We start from the raw sequence: 24,624 nt of genomic DNA, 5'->3' as shown, positions 1-24,624 counted from the left end.
GTGTTTAGACCTAGGAAGTGAGAGGGACAGTCTCTCTCGCCGCTGAAGTAAAGAACTGCTTTATTGTTCTAAAACCGGTCAACACCTGGCACATCTTTGCTGTAAACTTGAATCTATAAGGAAAATAGACAACCATGCCAGAGAGAAAACCATCGCAAATCTAGAAGGAAATAGCACTGAAACGAAAGCTTGAACTCCTGAAAGACATTAACTGGAAGCCATCCCAGTGCATCTTTGTTAATATTTTCTTTACCTCTCAATCACCCTTTCACCTCTGTTGTTTGTCTGTGTTGTGTGTGTATGTATAGAGAGAGGGGTAGTTAAAAAGGGGGTGGAAAGGGTATTAGATAGATAGTTACATTTTTCTGTCAGTTTAAGTATAATACTATACATAATAAAACATTATTTGTGTGAAAGTTATAAACCTCGTGACTGCTGTTCATTGGGCTCTGTCAAGGACTCTGGGTCAAGTGGGGCTGTAATTGACCGCGTACGACCCCAGGGGGTCATGACAACATTGAGAGGCAATACAGACGAAATGGCACAGCCCTATAAAGTGTGCAAGGACAGTGGGACTGGTGTGAGTTCATGTCCTTGGATCTTTGGAATATGGCACATGCTTTGCTAATAAGACCTTGTGCTTCCTGAATAAAGGCATTGAGTACAGAAGTAGGGGCGTTGTGCTAAAACTACACTTAACTCTAGTTTGGCCGCAACAGTATTGCATCCAGTTCTGGTCACCAGGACAGTTCCAGGAATGAGGGATTTTAGCAGCAAGGTTAGGTTGAAGAGCTGAGTTTCAGCTTGGGGCAAAGGAGATTACAGGGACATTGATAGATGTGTACATGATTTTGACATATGAAGGTAAAAACAAAAGAAAACTTCCCATTAGCTGATGGGAACACAGATTGAAGACAAGAAAAGCAGGAGGGTCGATGCGCGGAAGAATATTTTTATGCAGTGAATGGTAATGACTTGGAATTTGCTGCCAGCAAGAGTGGTGGACGCAGAGACAGATGATTCAAAAGGATGGGCACCTGAAATAGATAAACTTTATAGGTCTGCAGGGGTAGAGGGAGAAAATTAGATTGCCCAACAGAGAGCTGGCATATATTCAATGGGCTGAATGACCCCCCTATGTCTTAATGACTCTCAGACTCTGTTTGCGTTAACCTTCCCTGTGGGAACAAGTTCCAGTTTCTTCTGAATTATTTCTCTCTTTCTCTTTTTTCTCTCTCTCTCCATTCTAATCAAAACTTCTCATAATTAAGGATTTATATTAAATCACTCTTCAGTCCCTGCTTTGTACTGTCAAGCTTCTGAATCAGAAATGATTGAGCAGTACTCTATGCAATTCTGACTGTTTTAAGAATGTATTGATACAGTCTTTAATATAGAATAAAGTCCCGTACTACTTCACAGACGTGTATCATAGAATTTACAGTGCAAAAGGAGGCCATTCAGCCCATCGAGTCTGCACCGACCCTTGGAAAGAGCACCCCACTGAAGCCTATGCCACCACCCTATCCCCATAACCCAGTAACCCCACCCAACCTTTTTAGACACTAGGGCAATTTATCATGTCGAATCCACCTAACCTGCACATCTTCGGACTGTGGGAGGAAACCGGAGCACCCGGAGGAAACCCACGCACACACGGGGAGAACGTGCAGACTCTGCAGAAGATGGTGACCCAAGTCAGGAATCAAACCTGGGACCTTGGAGCTGTGAAGCAATTGTGCTAACCACTATGCTACCGTGCTGCCCTTGTAAGCAACACTCTGGAGACCCATCCAAAGTGAAAGTAGGAGGGGTGGCAAAAACAAAACCTTGGTGAAAGAAATTAGATTTTGGGAAGATCTGTCGGAAGATGGAGGGGCTTAGGAACTGAAATCTACATTGTAGGGCTGAATGCACAGCCACAGTTGATGGATAAGGAAAGTGGGATGTATAGTGCTTGAGAGCTGTCAGAATAGAGTAGCAAAGGGGCACAGGGCTGGAGGAGTTACTGAGATTTAAACTTGAGAATTATATTTCTAAGTATTAATGCAATCTTGCTTCCTCATCTACAAATTAATTTTGATAATAAAGGAATCGTTACCAAAATTTGTTACCTTCAATATGTGACAGGTCTCTTCTGGCACTAGATCACTGAACTGTGGAAAGTTGTAGGTTTTTTTCACCCAACTGTTGTATTTCGTCGAACATTAAATTGCCTGATGAGGGCAGGGTTGTAATTGAATACAGTTTTGCAAGGGGAAGGATGGGTGTGAGATTTAGTAATTTCCGTCACCCTTGCTCCTGCTGAGAGTGCTCAACAAGTCTGGATAGCAGTAATGTCTGCAAGACGAATATGATACTTGGCATGGAAAGAAAATCAAACTTTCCCCATCTCAAAAATTGGAAATGATTTTTGGTTTAAAAATTTCTTCCTGCAGTGTCAATCCTGTAAAATACAAAATAGTATTGGAACAGGATTGCAAGTTTATTTACTGTAACAAAAAAAAATGTCATGTAAATATCAAGTTTAACTTTAGGGGTTACTTTATTTGACCTTTGTGTTTTCACAGTTGGCTTTGAGTTCTGGAAACAGCTTTGTGCAGAACATGGTATCAGCCCTGAAGGGATTGTTGAAGAATTTGCCACTGAGGGCACGGACAGGAAAGATGTCTTCTTCTACCAGGTATGGCTACTAGTAATACAATGCCGGACCAGACCCCAACAGTGGCTATGATACTGGACAGAAGCCCCAATATTTTAATTTTGTAAGACTGGGAGGAAAGAATATCTCGCTCCATTAGTGAATTCATAGAAAAATAATGATATGGTATATTAAAACACTTTATTTCTAACACAGCATTGAAATGTCTTATTTTTTAAAATATATTTATTCAAATTTTCAACGATTTTCAACAAAAGACTCCAACCAGAAAAAAAAAGAATAAAGCACAAAACAAGCAAAAATTATACATGAGATTTCCAACAAAATACAATAACCCCATTGAACAAATAAACACGCCAGTAAGGAAAAACGCCCACTCTAACCTAAACAAGACCGAAAAACAAACCAACCAGAGGCCAGAACACCGGCCTATTTCGGCTCCTGTACTCCCGGCTCGTCCGATACCCCAAATAATGCCATCCCCCCAGCTCGGCTTGACCCGGGTGTTCACCGCTTTGGACATACTCCTCGCAAAGCCCCTCCAGAACCCCTCCAGCGCCGGGCATGTCCAGACATGTGGCCGTGATTTGCTGGGCTCCCCGAGCACCTCACACACCTGCCCTCCACCCCAAAAAACCTACTCCTCCTTGCCCCTGTCATATGCGCCGTATGGACAACTTTGAACTGTATTAGGTTGACCCTGGCGCAAGAGAAGGAAGAATTACCCTACTCAGGGCATCAGCCCACAGATCTTCATCCAGCTCCTCCTCCCACTTACCCTTTAACACCTCCACCGAGGCCTCCTCCGCCTCCTGCAGCTCCTGATAGATCGCCGAGACCTTGCCCTCTCCAACCCATACACCTGAAATCACACTGTCCTGAATCCTTTGTGCTGGGAGCAGCGGAAATTCTCTCACCTGCCGTCTCACAAACGCCCTCACTTGCATGTACCTAAAAGCATTCCCGGGAGGTAACCCAAATTTCTCCTCTAGCGCCCCTAGGCTTGCAAAAGTCCCATTGATGAATAGGTCCCCCATTCTTTTAATCCCAGCCCGATGCCAGCTCAGAAACCCCCCCCCCATCCATCCTACCCGGAACAAACCTGTGGTTCTCTCGGATCGGGGACCAGACCGAGGCCCCCACCTCGCCCCTATGTCGCCTCCACTGCCCAGATTTTCAGAGTCGCCGCCACCACCGGACTCGTGTACCTTGTCAGCGGAAGCGGCAACGGTGCCGTCACCAGCGCCCCAGACTCGAACCCACACAAGACGCCACCTCTAGCCTCTTCCACGCTGCCACCTCTCCCTCCATTACCCACTTATGGATCATCGCCTCATTAGCTGCCCAATAATAGCCACATAGACTCGGCAGCGCCAGCCCCCCCCCTGTCCCTGCTACGCTCCAAAAACACCCTCTTCACCCTCAGGGTCTTATTCGCCCATACAAATCCCATAATACTACTGCTTACCGTTTTAAAAAAGCCTTTGGAATTAGGATGGGCAGGCACTGAACACAAACAGGAACTTCGTGAGGACCGTCATCTTTTTAAAAAAATATATATATTTATTAAAGTTTTTCAACAACACAATTTTTTCCCCTTACAAACAATAACCCCCCCCCCGTAACAAAATAACACAAAATCGCACTGAGCAAGATATATACATGGCAAATGGTATATTTACATAGCTTTATACACTGGCTCTCTCCCGCACGTGCCAGTTTCCCCCACCCTTCATGTTATCTCCTGCTCATCCATCCCCCCAAGCAATCCCCCATTCCCTCTCTCTCCCCCCCCCCTTCCCAAGACGTCGTTGTCGTCTCTCTCTCCCCCCCCCCCCCCCCCCCCCCCCCCGCCCCCCCCAGGGTTGCTGCTGCTGACCGATCTTCCTCTAACGATAGCTCCGCGAGATAGCCTAGGAACGGTTGCCACCGCCTGTAGAACCCCTGCGCAGACCCTCTCAAGGCAAACTTAATCCTCTCCAGCTTTATGAACCCAGCCATGTCGTTTATCCAGGCCTCCACGCTAGGGGGCTTCGCCTCCTTTCACATTAGCAAGATCCTTCGCCGGGCTACTAGGGACACAAAGGCCAGAATGCCGGCCTCTTTCGCCTCCTGCACTCCCGGCTCGTCCACTACTCCAAATATTGCTAGCCCCCAGCTTGGCTTGACCCGGACTTTCACCACCTGAGATATTGCTCCCGCCACTCCTCTCCAGAACCCCTCCAGTGCCGGGCATGACCAAAACATATGGACATGGTTCGCCGGGCTCCCTGAGCACCTTCCACATCTGTCCTCTACCCCAAAGAACCTACTCAACCTCGCCCCCGTCAAGTGCGCTCTGTGAACCACCTTAAATTGTATCAGGCTGAGCCTGGCACGCGAGGAGGAGGAATTAACCCTACCCAGGGCATCAGCCACAGACCTTCCTCGATCTCCTCCCCCAGCTCCTCCTCCCATTTACCCTTCAACTCTTCTACTAGCGCTGCTCCCTCTTTCATCTCTTGGTGTATTGCCGACACCTTGCCCTCCCCGACCCATAAACCCGAGATCACCCTGTCTTGAATTTCTTGTGCCGGGAGCAACGGGAATTCCCTGACCTGTCGCCTCACAAAGGCCCTCACCTGCATATATCTAAAAGCATTTCCTGGGGGTAACTCAAACTTCTCCTCCAGTGCCCCTAGGCTCGCAAATGTCCCGTCAATGAACAGGTCCCCCATTCTTCTAATCCCCGCCCGATGCCAGCCCTGGAACCTCCCGTCCATCTTCCCCGGGACAAACCGGTGGTTACCCCTGATCGGGGACCACACCGAGGCTCCCACTGCACCCCTATGCCGTCTCCACTGGCCACAGATCCTTAACGTTGCCACCACCACCGGGCTCGTGGTATACTTTGACAGCGAGAACGGCAGCGGTGCCATCACCAACGCCCCCAAGCTCGTTCCTTTACAGGACGCCATCTCCATCCTCTTCCATACCGCCCCCTCTCCCTCCATGACCCACTTGCGGATCATCGCCACATTTGCTGCCCAGGAACCCTCTCCTTACCCTCGGGGTCTTATTCGCCCACACAAACCCCATAATACTCCTACCTACTCTCTTAAAAAAGCCCTTGGTGATCACAATGGGAAGGCACTGAAACACAAACAGAAACCTCGGAAGGACCACCATTTTGACCGACTGCACTCTACCCACCAGCGAGAGCGGTAACATGTCCCATCTTTCGAAGTCCTCCTCCATTTGGTCCACCAACCTCGTCAGATTCAGTTTATGTAGGGCCCCCCAACTCCTGGCTATCTGGATCCCCAGATACCGAAAACTCACCGCCGGCCTCCTCAGCGGTAGGTCCCCATCCCTCTTTCTTGGTCCCCTGCCTGTAATACAAAGAGCTCACTCTTCCCTACATTGAGCTTATAGCCCGAAAACTCCCCAAACTCCCTTAGAGTCTGCATGACCTCCACCACCCCCTCCATTGAGTCCGCCACGTACAGCAACAGGTGATCCGCATATAGCGACACCCGATGCTCTTCTCCCCCTCGGACCACCCCCTTCCATTTATTCGACTCCCTCAGTGACATGGCCAAGGGTTCGATCGCCAATGCAAACAACAGGGGGGACAGGGGGCACCCCTGCCTCGTTCCTCGGTACAGCCGAAAGTACTCCGACCTCAGCCGGTCCGTCACTACACTCGCCACCGGGGCTCTGTAAAGGAGTTTAACCCAGCTGATAAACCCTCCCCCAAACCTACGCAGCACCTCCCAGAGGTACTCCCAGTCTACTCGGTCAAAGGCCTTTTCCGCGTCCATAGCTGCCACTATCTCCGCCTCTCCCTCCTCCGATGGCATCATTATCACGTTTAAGAGCCGCCGCACATTAGTGTTTAATTGCCTGCCCGTTACGAATCCCGTCTGGTCCTCATGGATCACCCCCGGGACACAGTCCTCAATCCTCGTGGCCAGCACTTTTGCCAATAACTTAGCGTCCACATTGAGGAGCGAAATCGGCCTGTACGATCCACATTGCAGTGGGTCCTTGTCCCGCTTTAGAATCAAGGAAATTGTCGCTTCCCACATTGTCGGGGGCAGGGTCCCCTCCTCTCTTGCCTCGTTAAAGGTACTCACTAGTAGCGGGGTCAACAGGTCTACGTACGTTCTGTAGAACTCCACCGGGAACCCGTCCGGCCCCGGGGCCTTCCCCGCCTGCATACTCCCCAAACCCTTGCTCAGCTCCTCCAACCCGATTGGTGCCCCCAGACCAGCCACCTCTTGCTCCTCCACCCTCGGGAACCTCAGTTGGCCTAGGAATCGTCTCATCCCCTCTTCCCCCTCCCTGGGGGCTGGGATCTGTACAGCTCTTCATAGAAGACTTTGAATACCTTGTTTATTTTCGTTACACTCCGAACCGTGGCTCCCCTTCCATCTTTGATTCCCCCTATTTCCCTCGCTGCTGTCCTCTTACGGAGCTGGTGTGCCAGCATCCGACTAGCCTTTTCCCTGTAGGTCGCCCCCTGCGCCTTCCTCCACTGTGCCTCCCCCTTCCCCGTGGTCAACAGGTCAAACTCCGTCTGGAGCCGTCGTCTTTCCCCAAGTAATCTTTCCTCCGGGGCCTCTGCGTATCTCCTGTCCACTCTCAAAATCTCCCCCACTAACCTCTCCCTTTCCATGCCCTCTGTCTTCTCCCTATGAGCCCTGATGGAGATTAGCTCTCCCCTGATCACCGCCTTCAACGCCTCCCATACCACCCCCACTCGCACCTCCCCGTTGTCGTTGGCCTCCAAGTACCTTTCGATACACCCCCTCACCTTCCCACACACCACCTCATCTGCCAGCAGTCCCACATCCAGCCGCCACAGCGGGTGTTGGTCCCTCTCCTCTCCCAGCCCCATTTCCACCCAGTGTGGGCCGTGGTCCGAAACGGCTATGGCCGAATACTCCGTCCCCTCCACCCTCGGGATGAGCGCCCTGCCCAGAACAAAAAAATCTATCCGGGAGTAGGCTTTGTGCATGTGGGAGAAGAAAGAAATTCCCTGGCCAGCGGTCTTGCAAACCTCCACGGGTCCACTCCCCCCATCTGATCCATAAACCCCCTGAGCACCTTGGCCGCCGCCGGCCTCTTTCCCGTCCTTGATCTGGAGCGGTCCAGTGCTGGGTCCAGCACTGTATTGAAGTCCCCTCCCATTATCAGGCCTCCTACCTCCAGGTCCGGAATGCGCCCCAACATGCGCTTCATGAATCCAGCATCATCCCAGTTCGGGGCGTATACATTTACCAACACCACCCACGTCCCTTGCAACCTACCGCTCACCATCACACATCTCCCTCCATTATCCGCTACGATAGTCTTGGCCTCAAATGACACATGCTTTCCCGCCAAAATTGCCACCCCTCTATTTTTCGCGTCCAGTCCTGAGTGAAATACCTGTCCTACCCATCCCCTTCTTAACCTGACCTGGTCCGCCACCTTCAGGTGTGTCTCTTGGAGCACGGCCACGTCTGCCTTCAGTCCCTTCAAGTGCGCGAACACTCGAGCCCTCTTCACTGGCCATTCAGGCCCCTCACGTTCCACGTTATCAGCCGGATTGGAGGCCCCCCCGCCGACTAGCCATCTCCTTTTCTGGGCCAGTCCCGTGTCCGTGTCTCCCTCACCCGCCACTCCCCCAGCCGGGGGACCTCCGCCCCGACCACCTCTTCTGTGTCCCATTCCCTTTCGGCCAGTGCAGCAGCAACCCTTTTTCTCTCCCCCCCCCCCCCGACCACTGTCTAGCTTTTTTGCTCCCCCCATATCACTCCCGTAAGTCAGCTGACACCTGCTGACCCCGGCTTCCCCCGCCGTCCCTTTGACCCCCCCGTGTGGGAGTCTCCCAATCAATATACGTTCCTTCGTTCCCCTTCCCGCCTTTCTTCCCACGCTTTCCAAAGCCCGCCACGCCCCCTCTGGCGCAGCTCCTGTCGCAGCCTTGTCTCTCTCCCCCAGCCCATATAACATTTCCTGCGCATGATTGACCCCCTATATACAACGACCATCACACATCAACCCTCAAACACCCCCCCACCCTCACAAACCCTCAGTTAGAGTCCAACTTTTCAGCTTGTATAAAGGTCCACGCCTCTTCAGGCGTTTCGAAGTAGTAGTGTTGGTCTTTGTATGTGACCCACAGTCGCGCTGGCTGCAGCATTCCAAATTTTACTCCTTTCCGATGCAGCTCCGCTTTGGCCCAGTTGAAACCCGCTCTCCGCTTAGCAACCTCCGTGCTCCAGTCCGGGTATATTCGGATCTCTGCATTGTCCCACTTGCTGCTCCGCTCCTTCTTGGCCCATTTCAGGACCCTCTCTCTGTCCGTGAACCGGTGAAATCTCACCACCATCGCCCTTGGCGGCTCATTTGCCTTGGGCTTCCTCGCCAGCACCCGGTGTGCCCCGTCCAGCTCCAGCGACCTCGAGGGGGCCTCCACGCCCATCATCGCCCCGATCATCGTGCCCGCGTATGCCGCGGCATCAGCCCCCTCCACTCCCTCTGGGAGACCCAGGATCCGCAGATTCTTTCTCCTCGACCTGTTCTCCAGGTCTTCGAATCTTCCCGCCCACCTCTTGTGCAGCGCCTCGTTCTGCTCCACTCTCACCGCCAGGCCCAAGAGCTCGTCCTCATTCCCACTCACTCTTTTCTGTACCTCCTGGATCTTCACCTCGTGGGCCTTCTGGGTCATCCCTAGTCCCTCAATTGCCGCCAGCATAGGCGCCAGCATCTCCTTGCGCAGCTCCTCGAAGCAGCGCTTGATGAACTCCTGCAGCTCCGGCCCGCACTCCGCTTTGTCCCCGGCCGCCGCCATTTTGATTTTTTTCCCTCGCTTCTCCCGCTGCTCCAATGCCGCTTTTTTGGCCGTTGCACTTCTGGTCCAGTCCATAAAAGTTGGAAGGGGACTTCTCTCTTCACTTCCCCACGGGTTGTCGTCAAAAAAATTCCGTTGGGCTCCTCCAATGAGCCCGAAAGTCCGTAGTAGCGGGAGCTGCCGAATCGTGCGGCTTAGCTCCGCATAGCCGCAACCGGAAGTCCGAGGACCGTCATCTTGACCGACTGCACCCTACCCGCCAGGGAGAGTGGCAGCATATCCCATCTCTTGAAGTCCTCCTCCATCTGCTCCACCAACCGTGTCAAATTGAGCTTGTGCAGGGCCCCCCAGCTCCTAGCTACCTGGATCCCCAGGTATCGGAAGCTCCTCTCCGCCCTCTTCAGCGGTAGCTCGTCTATCCCCCTTCCCTGGTCCCCCGCATGCACCACAAAGAGCTCACTCTTCCCCACGTTGAGCTTATAGCTCGAGAAGTCCCCAAACTCCCTAAGGATCCGCATAACCTCCGCCATCCCCTCCACTGGATCTGCAACATATAGCAACAGGTCATCAGCATATAATGACTCCCGCGGGACCAATCCCCTCCAGTCCCTAGACTCCCTCAGTGCCATGGCCAGCGGCTCAATTGCCAGTGCAAACAAGGGGGATAAGGGACACCCCTGCCTCGTCCCGCAGTACAACCTAAAGTACTCCGACCTCCGCCGGTTCGTAGCCACACTCGCCACTGGGGCCCTATATAACAGCCTGACCCATCTTATGAACCCTTCCCCGAACCCAAACCTCCCCAGCACTTCCCAGTGGTCCTCCAGCTCCACCCGATCAAAGGCCTTCTCCGTGTCCATAGCCGCCACTACTTCCACTTCCCCCTCCACCGAGGGTATCATGATCGCATTTAAGAGCCTCTGCACATTCGTGTTTAACTGCCTGCCCTTCACAAACCCCGTCTGGTCCTCATGGATCACCCCCGGGACACAGTCCTCAATCCTCGTAGCCAGCACCTTCGCCAACAGCTTAGCGTCTACATTGAGGAGCGAAATCGGCCTATATGATCCACAAGCAATGGATCCTTATCCCGCTTCAAAATCAACAAGATCAGCGCCTGGGACATTGTCGGGGGCAGGGTCCCCTCCTCCCTCGCCTCATTGAAAGTTCTCACCAGCAATGGGCCCAGCAGGTCCACATACATTCTGTAAAATTCAACCGGGAACCCGTCCGGTCCCGGGGCCTTCCCCAATCCTTTAACCAGCTCCTCCAGCCCAATCGGCGCCCCCAAACCAGCCACCTGCTCCTCCTCCACCCTCGGGAACCTCAGTTGATCCAAGAATCGCCGCATCACCCCCCCCCCCACCCCCCTTCCGGGGGCTCAGACCTAGACAGATTCCTATAGAAGTCCCTAAATACCTTGTTTATTCTCACCGCACTTTGCACCGTATTCCCCCCTCTATCTCTAATTCCACCAATCTCCTCGCTGCCTCCCTCTTATGAAACTGATGTGCCAGCATCCGGCTCGCCTTCTCCCCATACTCGTATACCGCCCCCTGCAATTTCCTCCTCAGCGCCTCTGCTTTTCCCGTGGTCAATAGATCCTCCTCGGGGGACCTCTGCATAGCTCCTGTCCACCCTTAATATCTCCCCCACCAATCTCTCCCTCTCCCTCCTCTCTCTCTTCTCCCTTCTCCCTATGGGCCCGAATGCAAATTAGCTCTCCCCTAACCACCGCCTTCAGAGCCTCCCAGACTACCCCCACCTGCACCCCCCCATTGTCATTGGCCTCCATGTATCTTTGAATACACCCCCGGATCCGCCCGCACAACACCTCATCTGCCAACAGTCCCACATCGAAGCGCCACAGCAGGCGCTGGTCCCTCTCCTCCCCCAACTCCAGCTCCACCCAATGGGGGGGCGTGATCCACGATGGTTATAGCTGAATATTCCGTTCCCTCCACTTTCGGGATTAGTGCCCTACTCATTATAAAGAAATGTATCTGGCTTTATGGACGTGGGAGAAAAAAGAAAATTCTCTGGCCACCATAAACCCCCTAAGCACCTTAGCCGCAGCCGGCCTCGACCGGGAACGGTCCAGTGCTGGGTCCAGCACCGTGTTGAAGCCCCCCGCCCCCCATTATCAAGCTCCCCGGGATCCGATCCAACATACGTTTCATAAATCCAACATCATCCCAATTCGGGGCATTTACGTTCACCAGTACCACACGCGTCCCCTGCAACCTAACACTCACCATCACGTATCGACCTCCATTATCCGCCACAATATTCATTGCCTCAAACGACACCCGCTTCCCCACCAGTATCGCAACCCCTCTATTCTTCGCATCCAGTGCCGAGTGAAAGACCTGCCCTACCCATCCCTTTATCAGCCTGACCTGATCTGCCACTTTCAAGTGTGTCTCCTGAAGCATGACCACGTCTGCCTTCAGTCCCTTTAAGTGCGCGAACACCCGGGCCCTCTTGACCGGCCCATTCAGGCCTCTCACATTCCATGTTATCAGCCGGATCAGGGGGCTACTCGCCCCGTCCCCCCTGCCGACTAGCCATCCCCTTTTTTAGGCCAGCCATGTGCCCGAGCCTCCCGCACCCTCCAGTCCCCCAGGCGGCGGACCTCCGCCCCGACTCTCTCTCCTACCTCCAGCTCCCTTTTGGCCAATACAGCAGCAACCCAGTCTCTCCTCCCTTCTCTTCTCCCCCCCCCCCCCCCCCCCCCCCCCCACCCCCCACCCCCAAGCCAGATCACCGTCCAGCCATTTTGCTCCCCCCATTACAGTCCCGTAAGTCATCTGACCCCGGCCACTCCTGCCATTCCAACGGCCCCCTAGTGTGGGAATCCCCCCCACCTCCCCCTGTCGATCAATGTGCGCTCTCCTCCAGCACCCCCACCCCCCTGACCCCGTCCCTCCCTTGCTTAGCGCGGGAAAGCCGAGCCGGCCCCGCCTCCTACGGCGCAGCTCCTTTTTCTGCGACCTCGCCCCGGCTCCCCATCCCCGGGCTTCCAACCCCCCCCCCCCCCCCCCCGTTCATCAGTGGGGACCTGCCCCTGCAGTACCGGCGCCCACTCTCTCTCACAGCCCCCATATCATATCCACTCACCCCTTCCCATTTCCCCTCTTCCCAACCTGAAACCAGAAGAAGAACACCCCCAAAATACAGTGAACCCCCCCCCCCCCCCCCCCGTTCATCAGCGGGGACCTGCCCCTGCAGTACCGGCGCCCACTCTCTCTCACAGCCCCCATATCATATCCACTCACCCCTTCCCATTTCCCCTCTTCCCAACCTGAAACCAGAAGAAGAACACCCCCAAAATACAGTGAACCCCCCCCCCCAACAAACCCTCAGTTCGAGTCCAGCTTTTCAGTCTGAATAAAGGTCCACGCCTCATCTGGCGTCTCAAAATAGTGGTGACGGTCCTGAAACGTGACCCACAATCGCGCCTGCTGCAACATTCCAAACTTCACCCCCTTCCGATGGAGAACCGCCTTGGCCCGATTAAAACCAGCCCTCTTCTTGGCCACCTCCGCACTCCAGTCCTGGTAGACACGAATCTCCGTATTCTCCCACCTGCTGCTCCCTTCTTTCTTCGCCCATCTCAGTTCGCACTCTCTGTCCATAAAGTGGTGGAACCTCACCACTACAGCCCTTGGCGGCTCGTTGGCTTTAGGCCTCCTTGCCAGGACCCGATGAGCCCCATCCAGCTCGAGGGGCCTCGGGGAAAGCTCCCACGCCCATCAGCGTGTTGAGGCCTTCTAGGTCTCCACCAGCTTTTCGATCGACGCCTTCATTGGCACCAGAATTTCTGCTCTCAGCTCCGCAAAGCAGTTTTTAAGGAACTCTTGCTGCTCCCGCGACCACTGCGCCCACGCTGCTTGATCTCCACCCGCCGCCATCTTTCTTTTCCTCCCCCACTCTCTACGCTGCTCCAAAACCACTTTTTACATCGCTCCACTCCTGGTCCACTCCATACAGTGCTGGGGGAACCTTACTATCACCTTCCCACACTGGAAACTGTCGTGTAAGTGCCGCTGGGGCTCCTCAAAAGGGCCCAAAAGTCTGTTCCTGGCGGGAGCTGCCGAACGTGCGACCTACCTAGGCATAGCCGCAACCGGAAGTCAGTTTTGAAATGTCTTAACATGAAAATATCTTCTAAATACCCCTTAGACTATGCTAACCAATACATTGAATACAATAACCCTTACCTGCTATCTTTATTCCCATTCAAACCACAAAAAATCTCAGCTCCTAATCCAATGAGCTCTCAGGAATACCTGTTTTGCAGAGATGTTCTTTGACACAGAGATATTTTGACATTCCTGCTCCTGCCCGCCTGCTCTCGCCTTGCCGATCCCTCCTTACCCACTGCGCCACCCTCCCCCTTCCTCCCACCCGTCTGCCCTACCTCCCGCCCGCTCCCCCTCCCCTCCCTCCCGCTCGCAATAAGTGTAAAAACAAAACAAGCCTGAAGGCTGTGTCTCAATGCTAGGGCCATTTGTAATACGGTTGATGAATTAACTGTGCTAACAATCATTAACGGCTATGATGTAATTGGGATCATGGAGACCTGGCTCCAGGGCGAACAAGGATGGGAACACAACATCCAGGGGTATTCAATATTCAGGAAAAATAGAAGGAAAGGAAAGGGAGGTGGGGTAACGTTGCTGGTTAAAGGGGAGATTAACACAATAGTAAGGAAGGACATTAGCCTGGACAATGTGGAATCTGAATGGCTGGAGCTGCGGAACACCAAAGGACAAAAAACATTAGTGAGAGTTGTGTACAGACCACCAAACAGTAGTTGTGAGGTTGGGGAAGGCAGCAAACAGGAAATTAGAGATGCATGCAGTACAGATACAGCAGTTATTATGGGTGACTTCAATCTGCATATTGATTGGGCTAATCACACTGGTAGCAATGCGATGGAGGAGGAACTCCTGGACTGTATAAGGGATGGTTTCTCGACCAATATGTCAAGGAACCAACTAGCGAGCAGGCCATCCTAGACTGGGTATTGTGCAATGACAGAGGATTAATTAGCAATGTTGTGCGAGATCCTTTAAGGAAGAGTGACCACAATATGGTAGAATTCTTAATTAAGATGGAGAGTGGCACAGTTCGGTCTGTGACTAGAGTCCTGAATTTAAAGAAAGCTAACTTTGATGGTATGAGACGTGCATTGACTGGGATAAGCTTGCCAAAGGATACTTAAAGGGTTGAAGTGGATAAGCAATGGCAGATATTTAAAGAACACATGGATGCGCTGCCGCTCTCGCCGACAAGGTACACCACGAGTCCAGTGGTGGCGGTGACATTGAAGATGTGGGGGCAGTGGAGACGACACGAGGGCGAGGTGGAAGCCTCGGTTTGGTCCCCAATTCGGGAGAACCATCGGTTCGTCCCGGGAAGGATGGATGGGGGATTTCGGAGCTGGCATCGGGCATGGATTAGAAGAATGGGGGACCTGTTTATAGATGGGACGTTTGCGAGCCTGGGGACGCTGGAGGAGAAGTTTGGGTTACCCCCGGAAAATGCTTTCAGGTGTATGCAAGTGAGGGCGTTTGTGAGGCGGCAGGTGAGGGAATTCCCGCTGCTCCCGGCACAGGGGACTCAGGACAGGGTGATTTCGGGTGTATGGGTTGGAGAAGGCAGGGTTTTGGCGATCTACCAGGAGATGAAAGAAGAGGAGGAGGCCTCGGTAGAGGAGTTAAAGGGCAAGTGGGAGGAGGAGCTTGGGGAGGAGATAGATGAGGGTCTGTGGGCTGATGCCCTGAGTAGGGTTAATTCTTCCTCCTCTTGCGCCAGGCTCAGCCTAATGCAATTCAAGGTTATTCACAAAGCGCATATGACAGGGGCGAGGTTGAGTGAGTTCTTTGGGGTGGAGGATAGATGTGGGTGGTGCTCGGGAAGCCCGGCGAATCACATCCACATGTTCTGATCGTGCCCGGCATTGGATGGGTTTTGGAGGGGTTTCGCGAGGACTATGTCCAAGGTGGTGAAAGTCCAGGTCAAATGAAACAAATGAAAATCGCTTATTGCCACGAGTAGGCTTCAATGAAGTTACTGTGAAAAGCCCCTAGTCGCCACATTCCGGCGCCTGTTCGAGGAGGCTGGTACGGGAGCCGAGTTGGGGGCTGGCACTATTTGGGGTAACAGACGAGCCGGGAGTGCAGGAAGCGAAAGAGGCCGGTATCCTGGCCTTTGCGTCCCTGGTAGCCCGGCGGAGGATCTTGCTATTATGGAAGGACGCTAAGCCCCCCAGTGTGGAGGCCTGGATAAATGACATGGCAGGGTTCATTAAGCTGGAGAGGATAAAGTTTGCCTTACGAGGGTCTGTGCAGGGGTTCTTCAGGCGGTGACAACCGTTCCTAGACTATCTCGCGGAGCGTTAGGAGGAGGTCAGCAGCAGCAACCCAAGGATGGGGGGGGGGGTCTCTTTTGGGGGGGGAATTTGGGTGGGTGGGGAGGGGCTTCCCTACGGGTATCTTTGAATGTCATATGGGGGGGTTACTGTATACGGGGAAACGCAATGTAAAAGTTTTGTATAATTTTTGACTTTTTGCGTTTCTTTCTTTCTGTTATGGGGGGGGGGGTTGTTAAAAATTTTGTTGGAAAATTTGAATAAACACATTTTTTAAAAAAAGAACACATGGATGAACTTCAACAATTGGACATTCCTGTCTGGGGCAAGAGTAAGACGGGGAAGGTGGCTCAACCATGGCTAACTAGGGAAATCAGGGAGAGTGTTAAAGCCAAAGAGGGGGCGCGGCAAGATGGCGCAGTGGTTAGCACTGCTGCAGACGATGCTGAGGTCCCAGGTTCGATCCCGGTCTCGGGTCCCTGTCCATGTGGACTTTGCATGTGCTCCCCGTGTCTGCGTGGGTCTCACCCCCACAACCCAAAGATGTGGAGGATAGGTGGATTGGCTACCCTTAATTGGGGAAAAAAAAAGAATTGGGTACTCTAAATTTATTTTTTTATAGCCAAAGAGGAGGCATATAAATTGGCAGGAAGAGCAGCAAGCCTGAGGACTGAGAGAAATGTAAAATTCAGCAGAGGAGGACAAAGGGTTTAATTCGGATGGGAAAATAGAATACGAGAGTAAGCTTGCAGAAAACATTAAAACTGACTGCAAAAACTTCTATAGATTTGTGACGAGAAAAAGACTGGAGAAGACAAATGTAGGTCTTTTACAGTTCGAATCAGATGAATTCATAATGGGCAACAAAGAGATGGCAGACAGTTGAACAAGTACTTTGGATCTGTCTTCACTAAGGAGGACACAAATAACCTTTCGGAAATACTAGGAGACAGATGATCAGCATGAAGGAGGAACTGAAGGAAATCCTTATTAGTCAGGAAATTGTATTGGGGAAATTGATGGGATTAAAACCCGATAAATTCCCAGGGCCTAATGCTCTGCAATCCCAGAGTATCACAGAATTTACAGTGCTGAAGGAGGCCATTCGGCCCATCGAGTCTGCACCGGCTCTTGGAAAGAGCACCCTACCCAAACCCACACCTCCACCCTATCCCCATAACCCAGTCACCCCACCCAACACTAAGGACAATTTTGGACACTAAGGGCAATTTATCATGGCCAATCCACCTAACCTGCACATCTTTGGACTGTGGATGGAAACCGGAGCACCCGGAGGAAACCCACGCACACACTGGGAGGATGTGCAGACTCCGCACAGACAGTGACCCAAGCCGGGAATCGAACCTGGGACCCTGGAGCTGTGAAGCAATTGTGCTAACCACAATGCTACCGCGCTGCCCAGTACTTAAGCAAATGGCCCGAGAAATAGTGGATGCATTGGTAATCATTTTCCAACATTCTGTAAACTCTGGAAGAGATTGGGGGGTAGCTAATGTAACCCCACTTTTTAAAAAAAGGAGGGAGAGAGTAAATGGAGAATTATAGACCGGTTTGCCTGACATCGATGGTGGAAAAAATGCTGGAGTCAATTATCAAGGATGAAATAACTGAGCAAAGTGGGGACAGGATCGGTCCAAGTCAGCATGGCTTCACTGAAGGAAATTCATGCTTGACAAATCGTCCGGAACTTTTTGAGGATGTGACCAGTAGAGTGGACAAGGGTGAACCAGTGGATGTTGTGTATCTGGACTTTCAAAAGGCTTTTGACAATGTCCCACACAAGAAATTAGTGAACAAAATTAAAGCTCATGGTGTTGGGGATAATGTATTGACGTAGGGCATGGAATGAAAGCGGGAGTGGGATACTGAATTTGCATGATCAGCCACGATCATATTGAATGGTGGTGCAGACTTGATGGGCCGAATGGCCAACTCCTGCACCTATTTTCGCTTCTGTCGGGACTCTTATTTACCACCTTCTAATAAGACACGATTCTCGGCCTTTTGGCTAAGATCAAGTGTAGTATCTGTTGGCTCAGATCTGGTATGTCTCTCTTGTGTGGACCATGAATTGGATTCAATTTGAATGGGTTTTTGGAGCGGGCGAGGAGCTGGATTCGGGGTTCGCCCCTGACCCACACTCTGACTTTGTAACTCTGATAAAGCAATAAGACACGATTGTCCGGTTGATTGGAGGTGTCGAAAATACAACTTTATTGCTAATTATTCACTTTAATACACTTGCACAAGAACTAAACCAAAACTTAGAAACAAAATATCCAACAATACATGAGCTGGCCGAATACATGACAAAGGAAATTACTAAACATAAAAGCAAAAGAAATCACATTAAAATAAACAAATAGGATAATTCAGGAAGGCAGGAATTCAGGAGACAGACCTCTGCCATGAAGTCTTACTTTAAGGGAATCCTTATCGATGGTCTAATCCCTCATTTACTCTCATTGGTTTCCAATTCTCAGCTGAGACCTCCTGATTTGTTCAAATAGATGTCTGTTATTTAGAGGATGATTTATTAATCAAACATTACTTAAGATTGACTGGTATCCATCAGGATTAATTCAGTGTCTGCGTGTCAGCCTCGTGAGAATAGGTTTCCCACGCCACTGCTGGCCATAGACCTTGCTGTAACTAATTAGTTGATATATTCTTAATGCTAAATGCACTGAAATACAATAGTCTATTCATTATATGAAATATTCACTGAAACAATGTCTTAAGTTTCCACAGACAAGACACTAGAGTTCAGTATTTGATTCATTATCTAAAACAATGACTGTATTTTCACAGTCAAGGCACCTTTAATAATTTAAATTTTTAGCTATGCCCGATTCAATTAGCACCTAAAACCATGAATAAATCAATAATCGATCAGTTTCTATGTTAAACATGGATACCAATACATACATAGTACTCTCTGTGGTCTCACCAATGCCCAATATAACTGAAGCATAACTTCCCTACTTGTGTATTCAAATTTTTAACACAAATGTGTTAAACTAAGCCAGGTCTGCCACTGAGATGGCAAACAGGAGGCCACCTGCAACCAGGTGAGCTAATTTAATGAGCTTATTGTGAACAGTACTTACTTGGCATAGTTTCCTAAACCAGACTTCTCTTACCAAAGAGTGCATTTGCAGTTCATTTGGGGGCTGGTTTAGCACAGTGGGCTAAATCGCTGGCTTGTAATGCAGAACACAGCCAGCAGCGCGGGTTCAATTCCCGTACCAGCCTCCCCAAACAGGCGGCGGAATGTGGCGACTAGGGGCTTTTCACAGTAACACAGCCAGCAGCGCGGGTTCAATTCCCGTACCAGCCTCCCCGAACAGGCGCCGGAATGTGGCGACTAGGGGCTTTTCACAGTAACTTCATTGAAGCCTACGTGTGACAATAAGTGATTATTATTATTATTGGGCATGCTAGTGTAGCTTATTGTACTGGAGTAGCAACCTGGAGGTTTTGAGTTCAAACCCCACCATGGTAAATTATGAAATTGTGTTTAATAAATCCAGCAATTTGTGAAAAGCAGCAGAAAAAGAAGTGACCAGATGTTGCAAAGTAAAATTCACTGGCTCACAAATTATTCCAGTCCAACACTGCATATATTTATCTTCTAATCCTCGCACAAATATCTCCACGCAAAATTTTACCAACCTCAAAAAAAAAATGTTTCAAAAAGATACAAAAATATTTTTTTTTTGCAAAAACATTCATATTACATCTGATTGTTCTTTATGATCCATTGTGCAGTATGTTTAATGTATGTTTGTTTAGGCAGATGATGAGCATTACATCCCAAGAGCTGTGTTAATGGACTTGGAGCCACGTGTGATTCATTCCATCCTGAACTCACCATATGCCAACCTGTACAACCCAGAGAATATCTACCTGTCAGAGCATGGAGGAGGTGCAGGCAATAACTGGGCCAGTGGCTACTCTCAGGTGGGTTTTGCTTAGAATGCTAAGAAAATTACAACCTAAAATTAAGCCATTTACCAAACCAGCCCACATCCATGTTTACCCTCCACACAAACAAATGATTCTAATTAGATTTGGTCATCCTGTTCCATATCCCTTCAGTTACTTTTCCTTCTCTGTGTGGTTGAGTTTTTCCTCTTCTTTGTTCTAAATCTTTTGCACTGTCGCTCAAGACACCTCAGTCACTAAAACAATCTGCTTCTAGCTACCCTGTTTAATTCTTTAATTATTTTAAGTACTTAAATTGCGCCATAATATGCATTATTTTGCTTAAAAAACCTTTCTCCCTATTTAAACTTCCTCCTTTCGCGGAGAAGGCCTTCGATAGGGTGGAGTGGGAGTATCTTTGGGAAGTGCTGAGGAGGTTTGGGTTTTGGGAGGGGTTCATCAGTTGGGTTAGGCTACTTTATGAAGCCCCGGTGGCGAGTGTGGCCACGAACCGGCGGAGGTCGGAATACTTTCGGCTGTACCATGGGACGAGGCAGGGGTGTCCCCTATCCCCCTTGTTGTTCGCATTGGCAATTGAGCCTTTGGCCATGGCACTGAGGGAGTCCAGGAACTGGAGGGGACTGGTTCGGGGGGGGGGGGGGGGGGGGGGGAACACCGGGTGTCGCTTTATGCCGATGACCTGTTATTGTATGTGGTGGATCCATTGGAGGGGATGCCGGAGGTTATGTGGATCCTCAGGGAGTTTGGGGACTTTTCCAGATATAAGCTTAACGTAGGGAAGAGTGAGCTCTTTGTGATACACCCAGGGGACCAGGGAAGGGAAATAGACGAGCTTCCGCTGAAGAGGACGGAAAGGAGCTTTCGGTACCTGGGGATCCAGATGGCTAGGAGTTGGGGGACCCTACACAAGCTCAAATTGACGTGGCTAGTGGAGCAGATGGAGGAGGAATTTAAAAGGTGGGATATGTTGCCCCTCTCCCTGGCGGGTAGGGTGCAGTCGGTGAAAATGACGGTCCTTCCGAGGTTCCTCTTTGTTTTCCAGTGCCTTCCCATCCTGATCCCCAAGGCCTTTTTTAAAGGGGTCAGCAGGAACATCATGGGATTCGTGTGGGCGAATAAGACCCCAAGGGTAAAAAGAGTGTTTCTGGAGCTTAGCAGGGACAGAGGAGGGCTAGCGTTGCCCAATCTATGTGGGTACTACTGGGCTGCCAATGTGGCGATGATCCGTAAGTGGGTAATGGAGGAGGAGGAGGGGGCGGTGTGGAAGAGGCTGGAGATGACGTCCTGTGTGGACACGGGTCTGAGAGCGCTGGTGACGGCACAGTTGCCGCTCGCGCCGACAAGGTACACCGCGAGTCCGATGGTGGTCGCGACTCTGAAAATTTGGGGGCAGTGGAGGCGCCACAGGGGTGAGGTAGAGGCCTCGGTTTGGTCCCTGATCCGAGAGAACCATTGGTTCGTCCTGGGGAGAATGGATGGGGGATTTCTGAGCTGGCATCGGGCAGGAATGAAAAGAATGGGGGACCTGTTTATAGATGGGACGTTTGCGAGCCTTGAGGCGCTGGAGGAGACATTTTGGCTGCCCCCCGGAAACGCCTTCAGGTACATGCAGGTGAGGGTGTTCGTGAGACGGCAGGTGAGGGAGTTTCCGCTGCTTCCAGCACGTAAGATTCAAGGTAGGGTGCTCTCGGGGGTGTGGGTTGGAGAGGGCAGGGTCTCGGCGGTCTATCACGAGATGCAGGACGAGGAGGAGACCTCGGTGGAGGAGCTAAAGGGTAAATGGGGGAGGGGGAGCTTGGGGAAGAGATAGCTGAGGGTCTGTGGGCTGATACCCTGGGTAGGGTTAATTCTTCCTCCTCTTGCGCCAGGCTTAGCCTGATACAATTTAAGGTACTTCACAGAGCGCATATGACAGGGGCGAGGTTGAGTAGGTTTTTTGGGATAGAGGACAGGTGTGTGAGGTGCTCAGGGAGCCCAGCAAACCACGCCCATATGTTCTGGGCGTGTCCGGCGCTGGATGGGTTTTGGAGGGGCTTTGCGAGGACTGTGTGAACACCCGGGTCAAGCCGAACTGAGGGTTAGCGTTATTTGGGGTATCGGACGAGCTGGGAGTGCAGGAGGCGAAAGAGGCCGGTATTCTGGCCTTTGAGTCCCTGGTAGCCCAGCAGAGGGTTCTGCTACAGTGGAAGGATGTGAAGCCCCTAAGCGTAGAAGCCTGGATCAGCGACATGGCAGGGTTGATTAAATTGGAGAGGGTAAAGTTTGCCTTGCGAGGGTCTGTGCAAGGGTTCTTCAGGCGGTGGCAACCGTTCTTAGACTTTCTAGCGGAACATTAGGAGGTGGTCAGCAGCAGCAGCAACCCGAGGGGGGGGTGTTTGGGGTATGTGTTTATCATTGTTTCATGGGGGGGGGTTTGTACATTGGGGGAATTCGCGATATAAGTGTACGATGTTGATATGTGTGTTTAATGCTTTTCCTTTTTCTGTAAGGGGGGGGGGTTGTTGAAAATTTGCTAAAATTGAATAAAAGTATATATTTTTTTAAAATAAACTTCCTCCTTTCAGGTAGCTTCCTCGTGCATCAGCATTCTCCACTCTCAATCCTCGCTCGCGTCTAGCCCAACACTGCATACAGTACTTATTCTGATATCTTAAAGTTTTACTTTGGCTAATCATTACCTCTTGGATTTTATATTCAATATCTCTTGACATTTCTTGTGCTCTTATGGAAAATATATAATTCTATTTGATTAGAATCTTTTTCAACTTTAAATTCCTTAATGTTTTCTGAACTTTTTCCCCTAAATCCCATTGTTCTTCCTTAACATGAGACTGTTTGTTTAAGAAGGGTAGCAGGGATACTCCAGGGAATTATAGACCCATGAGCTTGATGTCAGTGGTAGGCAAACTGTTGGAGAAGATACTGAGGGATAGGATCTATTCACATTTGGAAGAAAATAGACTTATCAGTGATAGGCAGCATGGTTTTGTGCAGGGAAGGTCATGTCTCACAAACCTAATAGAATTCTTTGAGGAAGTGACAAAGTTAATTGATGAGGGAAGGGCTGTAGATGTCATATACATGGACTTCAGTAAGGCGTTTGATAAAGTTTCCCATGGCAGGTTGATGGAAAAAGTGAAGTCGTATGGGGTTCAGGGTGTACTAGCTAGATGGATAAAGAACTGGCTGGACAACAGGAGACAGAGAGTAGTGGTGGAAGGGAGTGTCTCAAAATGGAGAAAGGTGACTAGTGGTGTTCCACAGGGATCCGTGCTCGGACCACTGTTGTTTGTGATATACATAAATGATCTGGACGAAGGTATAGGTGGTCTGATTAGCAAGGTTGCAGATGATACTAAGATTGGTGGAATTGCAGATAGCGAGGAGGACTGTCAGAGAATACAGCAAAATATAGATAGATTGGAGAGTTGGGCAGAGAAATGGCAGATGGAGTTCAATCCAGCCAAATGCGAGGCGATGCATTTTGGAAGATCTAATTCAAGAGCGGACTATATGGTCAATGGAAGAGTCCTGGGGAAAATTGATGTACAGAGAGATCTGGGAGTTCAGGTCCATTGTACCCTGAAGGTGGCAATGCAGGTCGATAGAGTGGGCAAGAAGGCATACAACATGCTTGCCTTCATCGGACGGGGTATTGAGTACAAGAGTCGGCAGGTCATGTTACAGTTGTATAGGACTTTGGTTAGGCCACATTTGGAATACTGCATGCAGTTCTGGTTGCCACATTACCAGAAGGATGTGGATGCTTTAGAGAGGGTGCAGAGGAGTTTCACCAGGATGTTGCCTGGTATGGAGGGTGCTCGCTATGAAGAAAGGTTGAGTAGATTAGGGTTGTTTTCGTTGGAAAGACGGAGGTTGAGGGGGGACCTGATTGAGGCCTACAAAATTATGAGAGGTATGGACAGGGTGAATAGCAACAAACCTTTTCCAAGAGTGGGGGTGTCAATTACAAGGGGTCACGATTTCAAGGTGAGAGGGGGAAAGTTTAAGGGAGATGTGCGTGGAAAGTTTTTTACACAGAGGGTGGTGGGTGCCTGGAACGCTTTGCCAGCGGAGGTGGTAGAGGCGGGCACGATAGCATCATTTAAGATGCATCTAGACAGATATATGAACGTGCGGGGAACAGAGTGAAGTAGATCCTTGGAAAATAGAAGACGGGTTTAGATAAAGGATCTGGATCAGCGCAGGCTGGGAGGGCCGAAGGGCCTGTTCCTGTGCTGTAATTTTCTTTGTTCTTTGTATCCATTCACAGAAATCTTGTATCCGTTCACAGAAATCTATCCCTAAGTTCTTCTGCAGAGCTCTCAATTACATGAATTGATAGGCTGTATGTATTGCATTCGCTCGGCATCCTTTCTGCAGTTTATAAGCCGATGTATCTATTAAGGTCCTTAGCTCCCTAGTTCGAGAAATCCTCTATTTTTAAGAGTTGTGGTCAGATGTTTTGTTTTTGCTCTGAACAGGGTGAGAAAATCCATGAGGATATTTTTGATATTATTGACCGAGAGGCTGATGGCAGCGACAGTTTGGAGGCAAGTTTGAGCTTTTAATCCATTTTTAGATACTCCATTGAACTTTGTACAACAATTCGGAATGAATTGTATGGTTTATCGCCAATCACGTCACCAATAATCTGTTTAAACATTTCAATCAGCCACAGTTAATCTGTTCTTGGATCCTTTAAAGACGGGTCCAAATTTTAAGTGGTGTGTGAGTTATGCTGTTGTTTTGTAAACACCTGTCTGCCTTATCATTAAAATGTATAGAGTA

At 50.5% G+C, this 24,624-nt stretch overlaps 1 protein-coding gene and 1 non-coding gene across 5 annotated transcripts in view; both read left to right on the top strand.

Moving 5' to 3' along the window:
• Positions 1–24,624, top strand: part of tubg1 (tubulin, gamma 1) — a 72,506-nt gene that overhangs the window by 5,482 nt on the left and 42,400 nt on the right. For all 4 annotated transcript variants that reach the window (XM_072487712.1, XM_072487713.1, XM_072487714.1 and 1 more), the window contains 3 exons: positions 2,571–2,683; positions 19,681–19,848; positions 24,318–24,386. In XM_072487712.1, coding sequence (XP_072343813.1) covers positions 2,571–2,683; positions 19,681–19,848; positions 24,318–24,386 — 350 coding nt within the window. The remainder of the gene's footprint in view (positions 1–2,570; positions 2,684–19,680; positions 19,849–24,317; positions 24,387–24,624) is intronic.
• LOC140398758 (U2 spliceosomal RNA) lies at positions 17,874–18,064 on the top strand. The gene has a single exon (XR_011937545.1). It is a non-coding gene; the product is annotated as a U2 spliceosomal RNA (small nuclear RNA).

The sequence above is a fragment of the Scyliorhinus torazame genome, chromosome 21, assembly GCF_047496885.1.
Source record: "Scyliorhinus torazame isolate Kashiwa2021f chromosome 21, sScyTor2.1, whole genome shotgun sequence".
NCBI classification, from domain to species: Eukaryota; Metazoa; Chordata; class Chondrichthyes; order Carcharhiniformes; family Scyliorhinidae; genus Scyliorhinus; species Scyliorhinus torazame.
Note: the sequence above shows the minus strand (reverse complement) of the source record. Positions and strands in the feature narration are given on the sequence as shown.